The sequence below is a fragment of the Mobula hypostoma genome, chromosome 3 (genome assembly GCF_963921235.1).
Source record: "Mobula hypostoma chromosome 3, sMobHyp1.1, whole genome shotgun sequence".
NCBI lineage: Eukaryota > Metazoa > Chordata > Chondrichthyes > Myliobatiformes > Myliobatidae > Mobula > Mobula hypostoma.
In genome coordinates this window covers 85078494-85097973 of record NC_086099.1, presented here as the reverse complement: position 1 = coordinate 85097973, position 19480 = coordinate 85078494, and the positions used below count along the sequence as shown (strand labels likewise).

Below are 19480 nucleotides of genomic sequence, written 5' to 3'. Positions count from 1 at the left end.
TATTGAAAATATGGAACTTGAATTTTTATATTTTGAGAGAAACATTTTATCGTCTAAAAGCATAAAATATCAGTAGTTGAGTGAAGTACATTTTACCACATAAATTCTAGTTACAAAAATTAACTGATGCTATTCTATTGAATCTGTGCAGGTTTTTTCATTCAGAAAATATTGCACACTCAAATATTTGACGAATGCAAGCAGCCTGATTTTCACCAGTATAAAATTATGTTCTACAATGGTTTTTATTATATCCTTGTACTGCCATGCCAGTGCTACCTATTTTGATGACTGTATAATGTTATTTTTTTTTTCATGCCAAATCCCACAACAATCCAGTTAATGAAAGGCAGGAGATGGAGTTATTGGAAACCAGTTAGGACAACACTAAACAAAAAAACTGGTTGCAGACCAGGAGTTACTGTGCCTGAGCCCTGATCAGAAGTCTTTGAGTAAAGGAGCATTTAGATTATTATAGTGTTACTGATTGCTGGCATGTGGCTATCATACAACCACTGGCACTTCAGATTATAGTCACACAGCAATGAAACCTGTATTTTTCCTGATATTTCTGTCTCTTCTGCTTTCACTTGGAAATTATAAAATGACATACCTGGCAGAGGTCCTCAATGCATTTTGTTTTGATCTTCACTTCCGACTTGAAATCTATTCACTCTGGTTAAAGATTTTCCTGAGATCAATTCTGAATTTAACCTTTACAATTTGTTTTTCTCTCCCCAGCTCTATTTCTTACTTTGTATTATGTTTTATACCACAACATGATCATCTCACAGATGCCTCCTTTTGAACATCAACAGCCCAAATATCTTTCCTCCTGGCAAATAATGATACTGGATTTGACATCAATAAAACAGATGACCTGGTTATTGTCATAATGTAGTGGGTACTTGCTGTGTGCAAACTGTCAGCTGCTTTTCTTACAAAACATCAGTGATTATACTTCAGAAATTCTTTGTTTACTTTATGTACTTGGAGACATCCTGAGGCTCTCAATAATGCTATATTAAATGAGTATCTCTTTCTATAACACAGCGACCTCATCATTCTCATCTATCCTGCTGCATGGCTTCAGATATCTCTCAATCAATCGATTGCTAGAATTGGACATAATGCACTGCATGTGATCTGAACAGAGTTCTATGTAGTTAGAACATGACTTGTATTCGAATGTTTTGGTGAATTTAATTCATAGTTCCATTGTCTTTATTGATGCATATACACTGCTGTACATAAAGTAAATATGGTTCCTGGAAATGGTAGAGATGTTTAAGGTTTTGTCCCATTATATTTTATAAACTACCGTTCTGCCTGCTTGCCTACTTGAGGTAATTCATTCCATCATCCTTTGAGCAATCACAGTATGCAAATCTTAAGAATGTGCATTGAATTTCTGAATCTAAGTTGTGGTAATAAATTTAAAACACAAGCGGTCAAAGGCAGCAGTGACTGGGAAACTACAATTGCTATCTTCCACCCATTCCAAAATATTATATTTAGTATGTACATGTTATTTTGTACCGTCAGCCAATTTGTTGTCCATCCCATGTTTTAATTTGAATCCCCACAGTTCTGAGGTCAAGTAATATCTTTTTATTTTGAAATTTAGGAGTCTAATCCAACCACAGAATCAGAGAATGTTTGCAAAATGCCTCTTGAGTTAGAACTACAGTACTTCTGTGAGGCACCTGTCCAATCAGTCCCACACGGCAAGCTCTTTAAATTCCTTCCTTTCAGATGTTTCTTCCTACTGAATGCTATGACAATCAATCTCGGCAACCCACCACAGCTGTATTTTCCAGACCCTAACCAATAGTGCATAATTTTTTTTCCCTCTTGTCACTTCTATTTTGTTTGTCAAATACCTTTAAGTATGACCACTGGATCTTGATACTTCTATGGGAAAAGGTTATCTCTATCCATTTTTCTAGAATCACAGAGCAGTAATGCACAGAAACAGGCCCTTTGGCCCATCTAGTCCATGTCAAACTGTTATTCTGCATAGACCCATCAAGCCATGCCTGGGCCATACTTATCCAAACTACTTTTAAGTGTTGAAATTGAACCCACATCTACCAATTCTTCTGGCAGCTTATTCTACACTTCCACTATCTTTTAAGTGAAGAACTTCCCCCTCAAGTTCCCCTTAAATATTTCCCCTTTCCCCTTTACCCTTTGATCCCTAGTTCCAGTTACACCTAGCCTCAGTGGAAAGCGCCTGTTTGCTTTAATAGTATCTATACCCAAGTTATCAACCCCCTTTCCTCCATTAGCTTCAATTGGATATTGCATTTTATGGAAAGTTTTATAGAAATCCATCCACTTCATTTTACTCACTGAACCTCTCTGTTGCCCTCCTCATTATCAGGTTCAACTCATTGTGCATTTCACTTGGTATAACAAAAAGCCATGGAGTTTAGGAGAACACAATTTTTCAGATGCTTCTGAGGATGTATTTGCATACTTTGCATAGACTTGATGTTAAACCAATGTTACTGTCTGCAAACAATTGTCTGTGAGCCTCCAATGCATCTCCCGTCCAAACCCTACCAGCAAATTCCTACCATGACTGTTAGTGGTCACGATTTGTTGTTTTGATGAATTGGACTTTTACTCCAGTGTTCTCCAACCATGCAAAATTACTTCACAATTCAACCAGAGTTGGCACTGTTTCAACTTTATGTGTATCTCTTTTTTTTGTGCCATAGAAAGTTTTTTTTATTTTGTTCTGCACTGAAATAATTTTCAAAAGTGAATTTAATACACTTGGAATATTAGAGGTTACCCCACCTCTGAAGTCTGCTCCTGTATTTGACACTCAAAGCAAATCTCTATCAGTTTATTAAATAAATTACACAGATTGTTGAGCCTAGCTCGTACAAGAAACCAAGGAAAGGAATTTATTTTAACCAGCAATACTTTGGCAGATTATCTACAGTGTATTAAGAAAATAAAAAATCAGCGAACTTAAGTTTTGAGTTCAATTTCTAACTAAATCTAATGGGTTCATAGAATTTTCCAGTTCTCCCCGCAGTTCAGTTATTCTCTATCTTTTCTATACATCTGTAAGTTTTGCGTTTTGTTCACGATCTTTTGTTGTGAATCTGCACGCCATATATAGTATTCAACAATAATGGACACCGAATTTTATTAAACCTACTTTTCTTTGCGAACAGATAGAGGTTAATTACATGACAAGACATTATTATCTTACTTATGCATAGCACCGCCCTTGGAAAAATGACGTACATTGTCCGTGACTGCTGTTTGCAAACAAAAGAATGGGGTTGTCACAATTCATTCATTTATTTGGGGGAGAAACATTCGAAAACTGAAAAAAAGAATTGAGCAGCGCCCTACCAAAGAATGAAGCTGCACCTAAAATAGGATTAAATTGTATTGGGCGGGGAACTATTAATAATAATCTCAACGAAACATGCTTCAGATATATGACCAAGAGTGAACTGTCGCTCGTACCAGGACCTCTTGTTTGCTCACCACATTTATTCTGGAGAGGTGTTTCGCATGTTTTAACAGTTATGGAACAGGGAAAGGCAGGGGTAACCACGACAGACAGCAAAATAAAACACACACACACAGTTGATTACTATTTGATTAATGAACACTCCTTGTGCCAATCACGCATGGTCTCCATTCAGTAGCTGGGACTTCTCTTCATTCACTCCATTGTTGCCCGCATCGCGTCTCCGCCGTATGCAAATGAGCCGGCGTACGGGATCCAATAGGATGGAAGGCGGGGAAAGGGGCGGAGCCAGAGACCCGGGTACATTAGCGCGTGCCCGAGCCCGACGAATGTTGCAACGTTGTGAGTGTGGTAGATGGGCGGCGGAGGCGAGGCTGCAGCTCCTGCTCCAACACTAGCACCAGTACCAGCTCACTCGCAGCATGTGACAGCACCCGGCTGCTCTGCTACTTCTAATCCTCGCTTTTAACACCCGGGGGGGTCAAAGCAACAAAACAAAACCCAAACCAACCATCGGTCGCGACTGATGCAACTAAAAATAGGTGCTGAGAGTGCAACAATGCAAACATTGGTTTCACTGCCCACCTACCTTCAGGTGTTTAGGGCACAGCGAAGAGATTTCTAGAGAAAGCCAAATTTTGGTTTCAAACAGCTTCTTGGAGAGGCAGAAAAAAAAAGAACTTCTTGTTTATTGTACTTGGGACCCGGACTTTAAAAGAAGAAAAAAAAAGGACAGGTTATCAGGACTTTAAGCAATTCTAAACACGGTGATAGCCAAGACCTGGTGAGCTTGAATAGGGCGAGTATGATCTTCCCCCAGCCAACCCCTCAGTGATTCTCATGACTGTCAGTGACAGCTTGATGGATGCTTGAAAGGAAATCAATATCTGGCGTTGTATGCGGCGCCGTCTGTTGAATCATCCAGGCTGTTGTGGTCGAACGATCCGAAGCTATTCGGTGACAAGATAATTCATTTGGTTTGGCTGCATTCGTTCACACCCGGAGCCTCCTATGGTGGTGATAGAAAAGGCGCTGGTGATACGTGTTATTGTCTGGGAACTGGCCTCGGTGAGTTTGCAGGGATTGTAGCAACCGCTGCCCTGCAAATCTCAGCACACACGACTACCCAGGCACCGGGACAGAAAGAGAAAAAAAGTTGGGAGAGAAGGTCGGTGGCTTTCGGAAGGCGGATTTGAAACGAACCGTTCGTATTTATCCACCTTCGGCTTTCGTTTTAAACGTTCCTTGTTCGTGTGTGCGTTTTGTTTAAGATCGAAGTTTATCTCTTCCCGATGGCAGCGATAAGTGGGTTTGGATTTAGGGGGATTTTCCTGTGGTTTCTCCTTGTGATCGGGACGAGTACTTGGGAAGAAGTTGCTGGCCAAGTTTGCCCGAATCGCTGTACCTGCGCTGGGACGGCTGTGGACTGCCACGGACTGGGGCTGCGCTCCGTTCCTAAAAGCATCCCCAGGAATACCGAGAGACTGTAAGTACAAATCCCTGGCAGCAACCCTTCCTAGCCTTTTATCTTCCAATTTCTTTATTGCGTTTATAACACTATGGCCCTGGCACATTGTAGCTTTCGTTTCTGAATTTCGCCATTATTGACATAGTCCACGGAGAGTGGCGTTTGGCCATTTTCCCTGCTGATTGACTGTGGTGCAGAGGGTAGGTGTGGAGATGCATGTCTGTCCCTTTGACCGTGTGAAACTGACTCGATTTACGTGTCACATTTAATGCTGGAGACAATCTCCTGCAAGGGTCAATAGAGCCGGCACATTCAAATATTTACGGGTGAATCTTGGTTTAAGCGCCTATTTTTTGATTCGTGCGAGGGTATAAATATTGTCATTGCACAGTGTCAGATTTGCACACCGCCTGAAGCGGCTTCGAACCTGCCAGTCTGAGAGACACTGGGAGTTTGCAAAACCGGAGAGCAAGGGGGGTCATGAATTGGTCTGTTTGATCCACCATCAAACACCTGGAAGATGTATAGAATGAGAGCCAATTGCAATCCTGAAATCACTTTGAAAATGGGTTTATTACTTGCTAACCGCCTCGTTTTGTAGAATAATTTGGCAGCCGGGAAAAATGTTTTGATCAATCCCCGATGTCGCTTCATTACCCTTATCACCCGAAACTGTACAATTTTAATTGCTAAGCAGAACCTATTTCCATGATGCGGTGAAAAGAATTTCTTAGAGGCTGCGAAATTGTTTCGTGGCCATCCGAACTTGCTCAGCATTTCATTTTGAATGGCAGATCGGGCGACATCTCAAGTCTGTTCCAAAAATAAAATATCTTGCAGCAGATTACAGAAGGGAAGAGTGCGGCCCGGGGTACAACTCCTCTAGCTGCGGCTCCATACCGCCCATTCCCCGCTCCCCGCCCCCCAGTTACTGCCGATGGGATTTTACTTTGATTGTGCGCCGCGGGTTTTCAGCGGTGTGTCCTGTGCAAGTCTTCGCGTCCTGTTCCAGTCTCTGACTAGGTTTGAAAGAACTGTACACTTATTGAGCTTAGTTAGCGAGTGTGTAAGTGGTCTCAGATGCTTGATGGGATTAAATTTCAAGGGCTTGCTGTGCTGTCAGAGTCTACATTTGCGCGCAGCCGAAAGCCACACACACTTTTTCATGAATACTGATTTTTTTTGTTTGAAATCTTCTATGACAGTCAGGGTTTCTGCATTTCCTGTTTCCCAAATGCAAACGCCCATCTCCCCATAAAGTTTCCCTTATAAATTAATTATAATTCCATATAAGTACGGAATGCAGCAAATGGTAATTCTCTTTAATGGGAGATGGACACTGGTAATAGTTCACAGTCTTTTCCTCTCACTTACTGAGATTCAGGCAGGTTTATCTCAGTGCTTGTCAGTTGATGAGGATTCAGATTAACATGCACCTCCAGCCATATTGTTCCCACGTTCTGAAATCCATTCCTCTTGCACCTTTGCTCACCTTCTCAGTTTCCCCACAAAACGTGAACCGCTGCTCTTGCCTCTTGCTCAGACAAGTGATGTCTCCAAAGTGACACGGATAGTGAAGCCCGATATAATCGCCGGGTGTTTGATGGAAATTTCACTATTTCAGAGTTTCTTTCACTGTGCTAAATATTCTGCCGTCACTACATATAGCCTCTTTTATTTTGTGTGCAGAGACAAAAAAAAAGAGGAAATGACCTGCTGGGCAAGTATTTTCAATTCGTTCTCGTCCCCTTTCTGGTGTGCGCGGCGGTTTATTTTCTTGGGGAAGGGGCGTGTGGGGGACCAGACACGTCCTGATCTTCTCACTGTTCCAGACAAACCTAAAAACAGCTCAAGTATCACCGAATGAAGTATCAATAACTGGGCCCAGATCTGGCCTCTGCTTTTCACACTTGGTTACGCTTCAGCACATGATAATGAGCCTGTCGTGTTGTCTTCCCTTGCTTCATTGTCAGCCACTTTGACATTGTTTCTTTTCAGGGATTTGAACGGGAACAACATCACAAGGATCACCAAATCAGCTTTTTCGGGATTAAGACATATGCGAGTTCTGTAAGTCCAGATCTTTCCGTTGCACAGTCTGTTATTACATTTCTGCTACTTCTTACTCCAGCTGTTCCATTTCTACCACCAGTGTTTCATTTTTTAAAAACTACAGCTTGACATTTAATGCAACTTTTAATAATCCCTTGTGAATGAAGTGCAAGAGCAAGTCGTTGTGTGAGTTAGCACACGTTGAGACTACAATGGCTATATCCCAAAGCTCTGGACCCCAACATTTTTAACCCTGCTGAGTTTTATTGATTATGATGGGGACTTGCATCATGCAAAAAAAGCCTACTTCGAGAAAACACGATTCAGCTGCTTGCTATTTTGATGATTTAATATTAAGCGTGACAGCACACTTGGCAAACTCAAGTGGCCCACACTAAGCCTATATTTTACTTTTTTTTGTTGCAGTGGTTAGTGTAATGAATAATAGAATACACCAGCTTTAGAGAAGTAGGACAAAATTCCACTCAGCAAATAGTTTCAGTATTGTACTTTTAGTGCGGTCTCAAAGATCCAAACAATATTCTTGCTTAAATCACAAATATTAATATAGCTAATCTCAGTCATATATTTGAACATAAACATATGGGTGAAACAATAACTTTCTAGGTTGCCTATTATCCAGGTGAAAATCCTTAAAAACATCATAGTAGAAACTGCATGCCCTATTAATCTAAGTTTTGGTGAGCTGGTCATTCTAAACACAATCAACACAAATGCGCCTGTCCCTGTTTTCCAGACACTGTAACTAAATAGTTTAGTTTCACTCTTTTACTTCTTGGCTTTGTCCAAAGCATGTTACCAGGAATGTTTGAAAACCATTTTGCTGGTGATAGGACGTTTCCCTTCCCCCACTCTATACTATCAGTTCTGCACATGTAATTGGACGGGTTTCATGTGTCAGGCAGAGCAAATTGGATGTGAAATCTCAAACTTGGGTAGATATACTGTGAAAACAGACAAAGCCGGCCTATAGTCTGCTGCTAATGTTTGAAATGCAGTTATTCGAGGTGTTAATGGCTGTCTGCTTGTTTATTACATTAAGATGTCATGGCTTCAATTTTCTGTCATCTGCTCCACAGACAGCTCATGGAAAACCAAATAACTACTATTGAGAGGGGAGCGTTCCAGGATCTAAAGGAGCTGGAGAGGCTGTAAGTATTACCAGCACGTGGACTTTATATTAACTAAAAACTCAGATGTAGTCATTTTGTATGACCATGTCAGGAAGAGAAGGCAACCTAGTTCACGCTTGCTGTCACCTTTGTGAGTTTTCCTGCTTCATCTTGATCTGTACTGGATTCTCCCTATGTCAATGATATTACAGTGATTGAGGAGATACTCTTGTAAAGAGTAGATCAACTGTGAAATACTCTGTTTTAACTTAAAACACATGCCTTGTATTTATAAACTATTGAAAGAGAATTTTGTAAATTTTCTGTTTGGCCTTTGCTTCAGCAATTTCTCTCAAAACCTTTCATTTCCTATTCCATTTAATGCATTTTAATCACCTGTCCTATTGTCTCTCGCTCTATATTTTTCTTCAGCTGATAGGCCACTTCACTGGAGTTTTAAGATGTTTTGTGCTGTTGTAATTGCTATACAAGTGCAAGTTCTTGTTATCAGTGTTCAACCCTGTACAACGATTCATTCTCTGCATTTTCGGGGATTAAACTTTAAGGCTAATATTTGATCTAATATAATTTATATACAGAGTTGTTCTCTGGGGATACACGGACATTGTTCTTTAAATCTACAATATGGTACCAAAGTCTGAGTCACATATAGTATATATAGTTAGGGTGCCTAAGACTTACATAATACTTGTCAATGTGGAGCAGACAGCGAGTTTATCAATCTGGGGGGAGGAAAGGATGTTGGGAATGGTGAGGGTGGAGTGTCATGGGAGGAGTGTGGGCCAGGTGGCAGAGAAAGAGTACCAATGCAGGGGGTGACGTGGGAGCAAACATCCAGCTCTGATACAGCAGGCAAGGTAATTTGATTCCAAACAATTGGTTTATTGATCATTACAGAATGTCTTTCTAGTGTTTCCTGCTCCCTCCCTCTCCCTTCCCATTTTCCGAACTATAATTTCCCTCTCCCCTGCCCCCTTCCCACTCTCAGTCCACAATAGAGACCCATATCAGAATTAGGTTTATCATCACTCACATATGCCACGAAATTTGTTTTTTTTTTGCTGCAGCAGCAATACAGTGCAATACATAAAATTACTACAGCACTGTGCAAAAGTCTTAGGCATCCTAGCTATATATAGAAACATAGAAAACCTACAGCACAATACAGGCCCTTCGGCCCACAAAGCTGTGCCGAACATGTCTGTACCTTAGAAATTACCTAGGCTTACCTATAGCCCTCTATTTTTCTAAGCTCCATGTACCTATCCAGAAGTCTTTTAAAAGACCCTATCGTATCTGCCTCCACCACTATCACTGGCAGCCCATTCCACGCAGTAGCCACTCTCTGTGTGAAAAAACTTATCCCTGACATCTCCTCTGTACCTACTTCCAAGCACCTTAAAACTGTGTCCTCTCGTGCTAGCCATTTCAGACCTGGGAAAAAGCCTTTGACTATCCACACGATCAATGTCTCTCATCATCTTGTAAACCTCTATCGTGTCACCTCTCGTCCTCAGTTGCCCCAAGGAGAAAAGGCTGAGTTCACTCAACCTATTCTCATAAGGCATGCTCCCCAATCCAGGCAACAAACTCGGACCCCAAGATCCCTCTGATCCTCCACACTGCCAAGAGTCTTACCATTAATACTATATTCTGTCATCATACTTGACCTACCAAAGTGAACCACCTCACCACTTACCTGGTTTGAACTCCATCTGCCACTTCTCAGCCCAGTTTTGCATCCTATCAATGTCCCACTGTAACCTCTAACAGCCCTCCACACTATCCACAACACCACCCAACATTTGTGTCATCAGCAAATTTACTAACCCATCCCTCTACTTTCTCATCCAGGTCATTTATAAAATATTTCGACGAGTAGGGGTCCCAGAACAGATCTCTGAGGCACACCACTGGTCACCGACCTCCATGCAGAATATGACTCATCTACAACCACTCTTTGCCTTCTGTGGGCAAGTGGGCAAGCCAGTTCTGGATCCACAAAGCAATGTCCCTTTGGATCCCATGCCTCCTTACTTTCTGAATAAGCCTTGCATGGGGTACCTTATCAAATGCCTTGCTGATAGCCATATATATTACACCTACTACTCTACCTTCATCAATGTGTTTAGTCACATGCTCAAAAAATTCAATTAGGTTCGTAAGGCACATCCTGCCTTTGACAAAGCCATGCTGACTATTCCTAATCATATTATGCCTCTCCAAATGTTCATAAATCCTGCCTCTCAGTTTCTTCTCCATCAACTTACTAACCACTGAAGTAAGACTCACTGGTCTATAATTTCCCGGGCTATCTCTACTCCCTCTCTTGAATAAGGAACAACATCCGCAGTGACAGAGGCTTAGAAATCTCCTCCCTCGCCACCCACAGTAGCCTGGGGTACATCTCATGCAGTTCCGGTGACTTATCCAACTTGATGCTTTCCAAAAGCTCCAGCACATCTTCTTCATTAATATCTGCATGCACAAGTTTTTCAGTCTGCTGTAGGTCATCCCTACAATCACCAAGATCCTTTTCTGTAGTGAATACTGAAGCAAGGTATTCATTAAGTACCTCTGCTATCTTCTCCGGTTCCATACACACTTTTTCACTGTCACACTTGATTGGTCCTATTCCCACATGTCTTATCTTCTTGCTCTTCACATACTTGTAGAATGCCTTGGGGTTTTCCTTAATCCTGTTCACCAAGGCCTTCTCATGGCCCCTTCTGGCTCTCTGAAATTCATTCTTAAGCTCCTTCCTGCTGGCCTTATAATCTTCTAGATCTCTATCATTACCTAGTTTTTTTGAACCTTTCGTATGCGCTTCTTTTCTTCTTGACTAGATTTACAACAGCCTTTGTACACCACGGTTCCTGTACCCTACCATCCTTTCCGTCTCATTGGAATGTACCTGTGCAGAACTCCATGCAAATATCCCCTGAACATTTGCCACACTTCTTTCGTACATTTCCCTGAGAACATCTGTTCCTAATTAATGCTTCCAAGTTCCTGCCCGATAGCTTCATATTTCCCCTTACTCCAAATAAACACTTTGCTAACTTGTCTGTTCCTGTTCCTCTGCAAAGCTATGGTAAAGGAGGTAGAATTGTGATCACTATCTCCAAAATGCTGTCCCACTGAGAGATCTGACTCCTGAGCAGGTTCATTTCCCAGTACCAGATCAAGTACACCCTCTCCTCTTGTAGGCCTATCTACATATTGTGTCAAGAAACCTTCCTGAACACACCTAACAAACTCCACCCTATCTAATCCCCTTGCTCCAGGGAGATGCCAATCAGTATTTGGGAACTTAAAATCTCCCACTACAACAACCCTATTATTATTTCACCTTTCCAGAATCTGTCTCCCAGTCTGCTCCTTGATGTCCCTGTTACTGTTGGGTGGTCTATAAAAAACACTCAGTAGAGTTATTGATGCCTTCCTGTTCCTAACTTCCACCCACATATACTCCATAGACAATCCCTCCATGTCTTCCTCCTTTTCTGCAGCCATGACACTATCTCTGATCAACAGTGCCATGCTCCCACTCTTTTGCCTCCCTCCCTGTCCTTTCTGAAACATCTGAAGCCTGGCACTCAAAGTAACCATTCCTGCCCCTGAGCCTTCCAAGTCTCTGTAATGGCCACAACATCATAGCTCCAAGTACTGATCCACAATCTAAGCTCATCTGCTTTGTTCATTATACTCCTTGCATTAAAATAGACACATCTCAAACCATCGGTCTGAGCGCATCCCTTCTCTATCACCTGCCTATCCTCCCTCTCACACTGCTTGCAAGCTTTCTCTATTTGTGAGCCAACTGCCTCTTTCTCCGTCTCTTCATTTCAGTTCCCACCCCCTCGCAATTCTAGCTAAAATTCTCCCCAATAGCCTTTGCAAACCCCCCTGTCAGGATATTGGTCCCCCTGGGATTCAAGTGCAACCCTTCCTTTTTGTACAGGTCATGCCTGTCCCAAAAGAGGTCCCAATGTTCCAGAAATCTGAATCCCTGCCCCCTGCTCCAATCTCTCAGCCACGCATTCATCCTCCACCTCACTCTATTCCTATACTCACTGTCACATGGCACAGGCAGTAATCCTGAGATTACTACCTTTGAGGTCCTGCTTTTCAACTTCCTTCCTAACCCCCTGTAGTCTGTTTTCAGGACCTCCTCCCTTTTCCTACCTATGTCCTATATATACATACAGTATATAAGTACCTAAGACTTCTGCACACTACTATATATATCAAAAATGCTCCAGTAGATCTCTTGCGGCATGTCTTTTGCAGTCACAGCCATGGATCATTTTAGTGTTGTTACTGATGTCATTATTCACCTTCATTTTGGGGCTTTTGAACACATTCTTTGCCAATGCATTGGACAGGGAACCAGAAGTGTTTTGAAGGAAGAGAGCAATGAAGAGGTTCATGGAGTAAATGCCAGTATCTGAGCCCCAGACATCTTGGATGAGGACACCAAGCTCACCACTACATGTGTACAAATGAGAGCTGATAATCTGGAACCATTTAGGACAGGTTTTGAGGCAGAGGGGTGAATGGCTGATTGTTGGTATTTCTTACGCTTGTTTGTCATTGTGATCAAGGAAAGCATGTGAGTTGCAGTGAATCCAGTTTGGATTGTTGATTTCCATATTTTTGTATCTGTTGTTAACAGTGTGTTAACTTGCTTTCACCCAGTTTATCACAAGTTTGGGTGATAAACCTGGTTTATCTCCGATCTGGGTATTTCACAGTCAAAACATAGTTTATGTATTTATCCCACCTAACTTCTGTCTCAGTGTATTTAGCCTGGCCAGACTAGATTGGTTACTAGGTCTAAAATATATCTTGGCTTTATCAACTCAATTCTGGTCGTGTCACTACAGGAAGGATGTGGAAACTATAGAAAGGGTGCAGAGGAGATTTACAAGGATGTTGCCTGGATTGGGGAGCATGCCTTATGAGAATAGGTTGAGTGAACTCGGCCTTTTTTCCTTGGAACGATGGAGAATGAGAGGTGACCTGATAGAGGTGTATAAGATGATGAGAGGCATTGATCGTTCAGATAGTCAGAGGCTTTTTCCCAGGGCTGAAATGGCTAGCACGAGAAGGCACAGTTTTAAGGTGCTTGGAAGTAGGTACAGAAGAGATGTCAGGGGTAATTTTTTTTTTTACGCAGAGAGTGGTGAGTGCATGGATTGGTCTGCCAGCGATGGTGGTGGAGGTGGATACAGTAGGGTCTTTTAAGAGACTCCCGGACAGGTACACGGAGCTCAGAAAAATAGAGGGCTATGGGTAACCCTCGGTAATTTATCAGGTAAGGACATGTTCGGCACAGCTTTGTGGGCCGAAGGTCCTGTATCGTGCTGTAGGTTTTCTATGTTTCTAACCCAAGTCAAGGGGCATTTACTCACTTTTTCAGATGTTTCTCCCTAACTTAGGCCTAATCCAGGATATGTGCACAGGTCGTTGTCAGTTCATGTGTAGTTACAAAGTCACACAGCCTGGAAACAGAACCTTCCATCCAACTCATCCACGCCAGCTGTAGTCTGGTGAGTTAGTCCCATCTGGCTGTGTTTGGCTCACAGCCCTCTAAACCTCTCCTATCTATGTACATACCTAAATGGCTTTTAAATGCTGCTTATGTGCCTGCCTCAACTGCTGTTTCTGGCAGCTCATTCCAAACATACACTACCCTTTGCAGGAAGAAGTTGCCTCTGATGTCCCTTTTAAATCTCTTACCCCTATTCCCTCTAGGCTTTGGCAACCTTCCTTAGAGAAATGACTGCTTTTATCCTGTCTGTGACTCTCATGATCTTATATACCTCTATTGGGTCACCTGTCAATTGCCCATGTTCCAGGAAATAAAGTCCCAATCTATGTAAGCTCTCCTTGTAACTCAGCCCCCCAAGTCTGGACAACATTGTGGTAACATTTTTCCTATGACAAGGTGACTAAAACTTGCACACAGCAATTCAAGTGCAGCCTCACCAGTGTCTCGTATATCTGCAGCCTAACGTCCAAACTGCAATGTGCAGTGCCTGACTCTGACGAAGGACAATGCTCCAAATGGCTTCTTCACCAACTTATCTTCCTGTGATGTTGCTCTCAGTGAGCTATCGCTTGCACTTCTGGGTCCATCCGTTCCATTATACTTCCCAAGGCCCGGCCATTTATTGTTAGAACAACATCGTTTGATGTTCCAGAGTGCTATGCCTCACCTTCATCTGAATTGAAAGCATTTGGCAATCTTCAGTCTACACACCTAGTTGAGCATGACCTGTTATTTTCCATAGCCTTCTACTCTCCTTACAACACCACCTATTTCAATACCAGCTGCAAAGGAGATGACCAAGTGTAGTTATGATCTCTAAATTGGATAAATAGGTGTAAATTCATGCCAAGCAAATCAAAGCTATTGGTCTGTGTTTTGGCCTATTTACTCAGTTCAGCTCCAGACTGGTTGTGATTACCTAGCTTTACCTTAGATTGGGAGTATTTACCCAGTGTTGCCTTGCACAGGGGTGTTTATATTGGAGTACAGATATAATGTGACGGAATATGAGAAAATAAGTGGAGGTGATACTGTCTATAAAGAAGGGTGTCAGCAAGACCAAGCCTGTTGGTTTTCCAGAGGATTGGTAGAAAGGTACAGTAAGAAGAAACGCAAACAACAGGAATTCTGCAGATGCTGGAAATTCAAGCAACATACATCAAAGTTGCTGGTGAACGCAGCAGGCCAAGCAGCATCTATAGGAAGAGGCGCAGTCGACGTTTCAGGCCGTTACCCTTCGTCAGGACTAACTGAAGGAAGAGTGAGTAAGGGATTTGAAAGCTGGAGGGGGAGGGGGAGATCCAAAATGATAGGAGAAGACAGGAGGGGGAGGGATGGAGCCGAGAGCTGGACAGGTGATTGGCAAAAGGGATACCAGAGGATCATGGGACAGGAGGTCCGGGAAGAAGGAAAAGGGAGGGGGGGACCCAGAGGATGGGCAAGAGGTATATTCAGAGGGACAGAGGGAGAAAAAGGAGAGTGAGAGAAAGAATGTGTGCATAAAAATGAGTAAAGGCCCCACCTCCCCCTTGTACCCCATCTGTTACTCATTTTTATGCACACATTCTTTCTCTCCCTCTCCTTTTTCTCCCTCTGTCCCTCTGAATATACCTCTTGCCCATCCTCTGGGTCCCCCCCCCCCCGTCTTTCTTCCCGGACCTCCTGTCCCATGATCCTCTCGTATCCCCTTTTGCCTATCACCTGTCCAGCTCTCGGCTCTATCCCTCCCCCTCCTGTCTTCTCCTATCATTTTGCATCTCCCCCTCCCCCTCCAGCTTTCAAATCCCTTACTCACTCTTCCTTCAGTTAGTCCTGACGAAGGGTCTCGGCCTGAAACGTCAACTGCGCCTCTTCCTATAGATGCTGCTTGGCCTGCTGCGTTCACCAGCAACTTTGATGTATGTTGCAGTAAGAAGAAAACTATTTTTGTGTTTGTGACATTAAATATTTTGCATGTAAATTATGAAATAACTTCACTTTAAGTGGAAAGAAGAATAAACTGTTCTGGCAACTTAAAATGGGCTTAAAATTTTTCTCAGCTGTGCAATTGTGCTGGGATGATGAGCACTCAGCACTGAAGAAAAATGTACATCTCTGTAGCATTTTTCACCAATGCAAGGTCACAGCATGCTACTCAATCAATGAAGTGTGTTAGTAGTGTAACCACTGATGTGAGGCAGAAGGCAATTTGCACACAGCAATCAGAATCTGGTTTAATATCACTGGCATATATGGTGAAATTTGTTGTTTTGCGGCAGCATTACATTTCAATAAATAATCATAAAAAGCTATTACAATAATATAAAAATTAAATTAGTGCAAGAAGAGAGTAAAAAAGAAAAAATAAATTTTGAGGTAGTTTACATGGGTTTGTTGTCCATTCAGAAATCTCATGGCGGTGGGGAAGAAGCTGTTACTAAAGCATTGAGTGTGTGTCTTTCCTGTACCTCTTCCTGGATGGTAGCAATGAGAAGACATCTCTTGGGTGATGGGGATCCTTAATAATGAATGCCACCTTTTTGAGGCATTGCCTTTTGAAGATATCCATGATGGTGAGGAGGTTAGTGCCCATGATGGAGATGGCTGAGTTCACAACTTTCTACAGCTTTTTCTGATCCTGTGCAGTGGCCCCTCCATGCCAGATGGTGATGCAACCAGTTAGAATGCACTTCATGGTACGTCTGTAGAAATCTGTGAGAGTCTTTGGTGTCATACCAAATTTCTTCAAACTCCTGATGAAATTTAGTCACTGTAGAACCTTCTTCGTAAGTGTATCAGTATGTTAGGCCCAGGTAGATCTTCAGAGATATTGACAACCAGGCACTTGAAGCTACTTACCCTTTCGAGTGCTGATGCATCAATGCGGACTGGTGTGTGTTCTCTCAACTTTCCCTTACTGAAGTCCACAATCTTGGTCTTACTGGTATTGAGTGCAAGGTTGTTGCTGTGACACTACTCAACCAGCTGATCTATCACACTCCTGTTCACCTCCTTGTTGCTATCTGAAACTCTGCCAGCATTAGTTGTGTCACCGTCAAATTTAGAGATGGTGTTTGAATTCTACCTAGCCACCCAGTCATGGGTGTAGAGAGAGTTGGGCAATGGACTAAACATGAATCCTTGGGGTGCACCAGTGTTTATATCATCGAGGAGGAGATTTTTTTTTTTGGATCCACAATGATTGTGGTCTCTTGGTGAGGAAGTCAAGGATCCAGATGCAGAAAGAGGGATAGTGGCCCAGGTTTTGGAGCTTGTTGATTAGTACTGAGGATCTGATGGTTTGCATGCTGAGTTGTAATCAACAAACAGCAGCCTGATGTAGGTATTCCTATTGCCCAGCTGATCCAAGGCCAAGTGGAGAGCCAATGAGATTGCATCGTTATTTTGTTTCGATATGGGTTCAGGGATCAGTCTTAACCAAAGCATGGTTTAGTGTACATGTTCACTAAAACTTGGAGAGAAGAATTTCTGTTGGGTTTATATTTCATAAAAATCATAAAGAATTATGTCAATAATGCTGACAGTACTCCTTCTGATCTTCCAGTGAAACAACTGACTTGATGGAAGCATTGTAGTAGTTCCAAATAATTATGTATGAGGGGTGATTGATATGTTCGTGGCCTAAGGTAGACGGAATCAATTTTAGAAAACCTGGCACATTTATTTTTCAACATAGCCCCCTCCTACCTCTACACACTTAGTCCAGCGGTCGTGGAGCATACAGGTCTTGGACCTCCAGAAAGTGTCCTCAGATAGGTGATTGATAAGTTCGTGGCCGAAGGCAGTAGGCGATGAGTTATGCAGCTCTTGTTACATGCACATGCAGGTCAACTCTCTGAGTGATTATGCAGAAAGTTTGAAGTTAGTAACTCATCTCCTTCTACCTTAGGCTACGAACTTGTCAATCACCCCTCGTATAACACAAAAAGTACTTGTAGCAAGTGAGTCACAGAGAATCCAGTTTACATCATCAATTTCCTAATCTTTGCATCTGTTCAAAGTTTATTATCACATTTATTATCAAAGTATGTATACAATATACAACTTTGAGTTTCGTCGTCTTACGGGCAGCCACCAAACAAAGAAACCCAAAATAAGCCATTTAAAAAAAAAAGACCATCAAACATGCAATGTGCGGAGCATTTGTGATTTGTAGGCATTAGCCTTGTTTAGGAATGGTATTTTTTATTCTTATGTAGAAGTATTGCTGCACCTGTGCAATTTAGCATAATTTATCTAGGTGAGAGCTCTTGGCAGACTAACGATGAAACAAGATCAAACCAAATGGAATTTTATTCAGTAAGAACATTGCTGCCCAGGTGATATCCTAGTTACTCCCAATATTCCTAGTTACAGATGAATGTTAAATCACCATAAAATTTTCAGAACCATTGATAGATGTATTAGATTTTAAAAGCAAAGGTCTTGGTTATTCCTCTGATTTGACTGCATTGCTGAGACTCACCAGTTGCCAAAGCTATAGTTAATCTTATAACACATAGCTTTGCTTATACTTTTTGTAAGACTGCACAGACTGAAAACTCAAATGCTACTTGCTGTTCTAAACTTCAGCTGAAGTTTGATCCAACAAATGTAGCACAGACGAAGTTTGACGTACAGTATGCATGTTCCTGTCAGAAATTGATGGGTTTTGGTTCTTACCATCTCAAGGAACTCGAGCATTCTAATCATCTCTCCTGAATCACAACTCACCATCCCACATGAATGCACCAAATGTTAGCTTAGAATGCAATTGCATCTGTTGGAATTTTGTTTTCTATTGGTGTTCAGTGCTGTCTTCGAGTTTGCTTCACATTTGCTGCCTCAATTGTCGACAGTGATCCATAGCTGGCAGGGCCTGACTGTAATGTGGGAGATCAGGCTGAATTTCAGCCGTGGAACGTGATTTAGTACAGAGCCCCCTCTAGACAGTCACAGCTGTCAGCCCCAAAGCAAATATTTCATATTTGTTAGGAATAAGCTGCAGAAATTCCCATTGTTAGTGGCTGTCAAGTCAACCTGACGTGAAGACTTTGTTATCTGACAAGCAATTTATCTTTAAATGCCTGTGGAATCTGCAAGAATGTTCACTTGAAGTTTGTATTAACCTGTAAATGAATTTCCATCACATTCCTTTCCTTTCACCAGGAAGAAAACAAATCGAATTTTGATTTTCAGGAGATGACTGGGGAAAAAAAAAGCACCTGGAGTTTGCTTTCAATTCTAACAACATCTTTTCAATGATGCAGCCGTTTGCTTACCTGCAAAGCCTGCAGGGAATGTAGAAGTGATGTTCCCACGATTTCTTTGCACAGCACGTTCTCTGACCTTGACTGCGACATCAAGAGGAGACACAGTGTGTAGGGCTAGACAGTTCGCCACAGGAGGGAGGGAACTTCTGCGGGCAAGTCAAGTCTTATTAGTAGCCACTTCAAAGTGGATGCGGACAATTAGTGTTTATTTCAGAAATGAAGACCAGTCTCCCTGCTAGCTGTGTTAAGGAGGTTGGCATAATTACTTCTATATTGGTGAGGCAGAGAGAAGGAGAAAATGACATCTTCGCAGTTCATCCATCCTGCTTCCTTCATCTGTCATATTTTGCTGTGATAAGAAACTAGACTTGGTTTATTCTGGGAAAATGTGGCAGTGGGCTACGGTTCTGTCCTCTCAACCATCTTGGAATGAAACAGAACTGCAATGTTATGTCGCTGCTTAGCTAGTGAAACTAAGCAGAGCTTTGGTTTCCA

General features: G+C 42.2%; 1 protein-coding gene across 2 annotated transcripts in view; it reads left to right on the top strand.

The window, feature by feature from the left end:
* The first annotated feature begins 3867 nt into the window (after nt 1-3867).
* Nucleotides 3868-19480, top strand: part of slit2 (slit homolog 2 (Drosophila)) — a 463208-nt gene continuing 447595 nt past the window's right edge. For both annotated transcript variants that reach the window (XM_063043381.1, XM_063043380.1), the window contains exons 1-3: nt 3868-4988; nt 6969-7040; nt 8123-8194. In XM_063043381.1, coding sequence (XP_062899451.1) covers nt 4795-4988; nt 6969-7040; nt 8123-8194 — 338 coding nt within the window. In that variant the 5' untranslated portion in view covers nt 3868-4794. The remainder of the gene's footprint in view (nt 4989-6968; nt 7041-8122; nt 8195-19480) is intronic.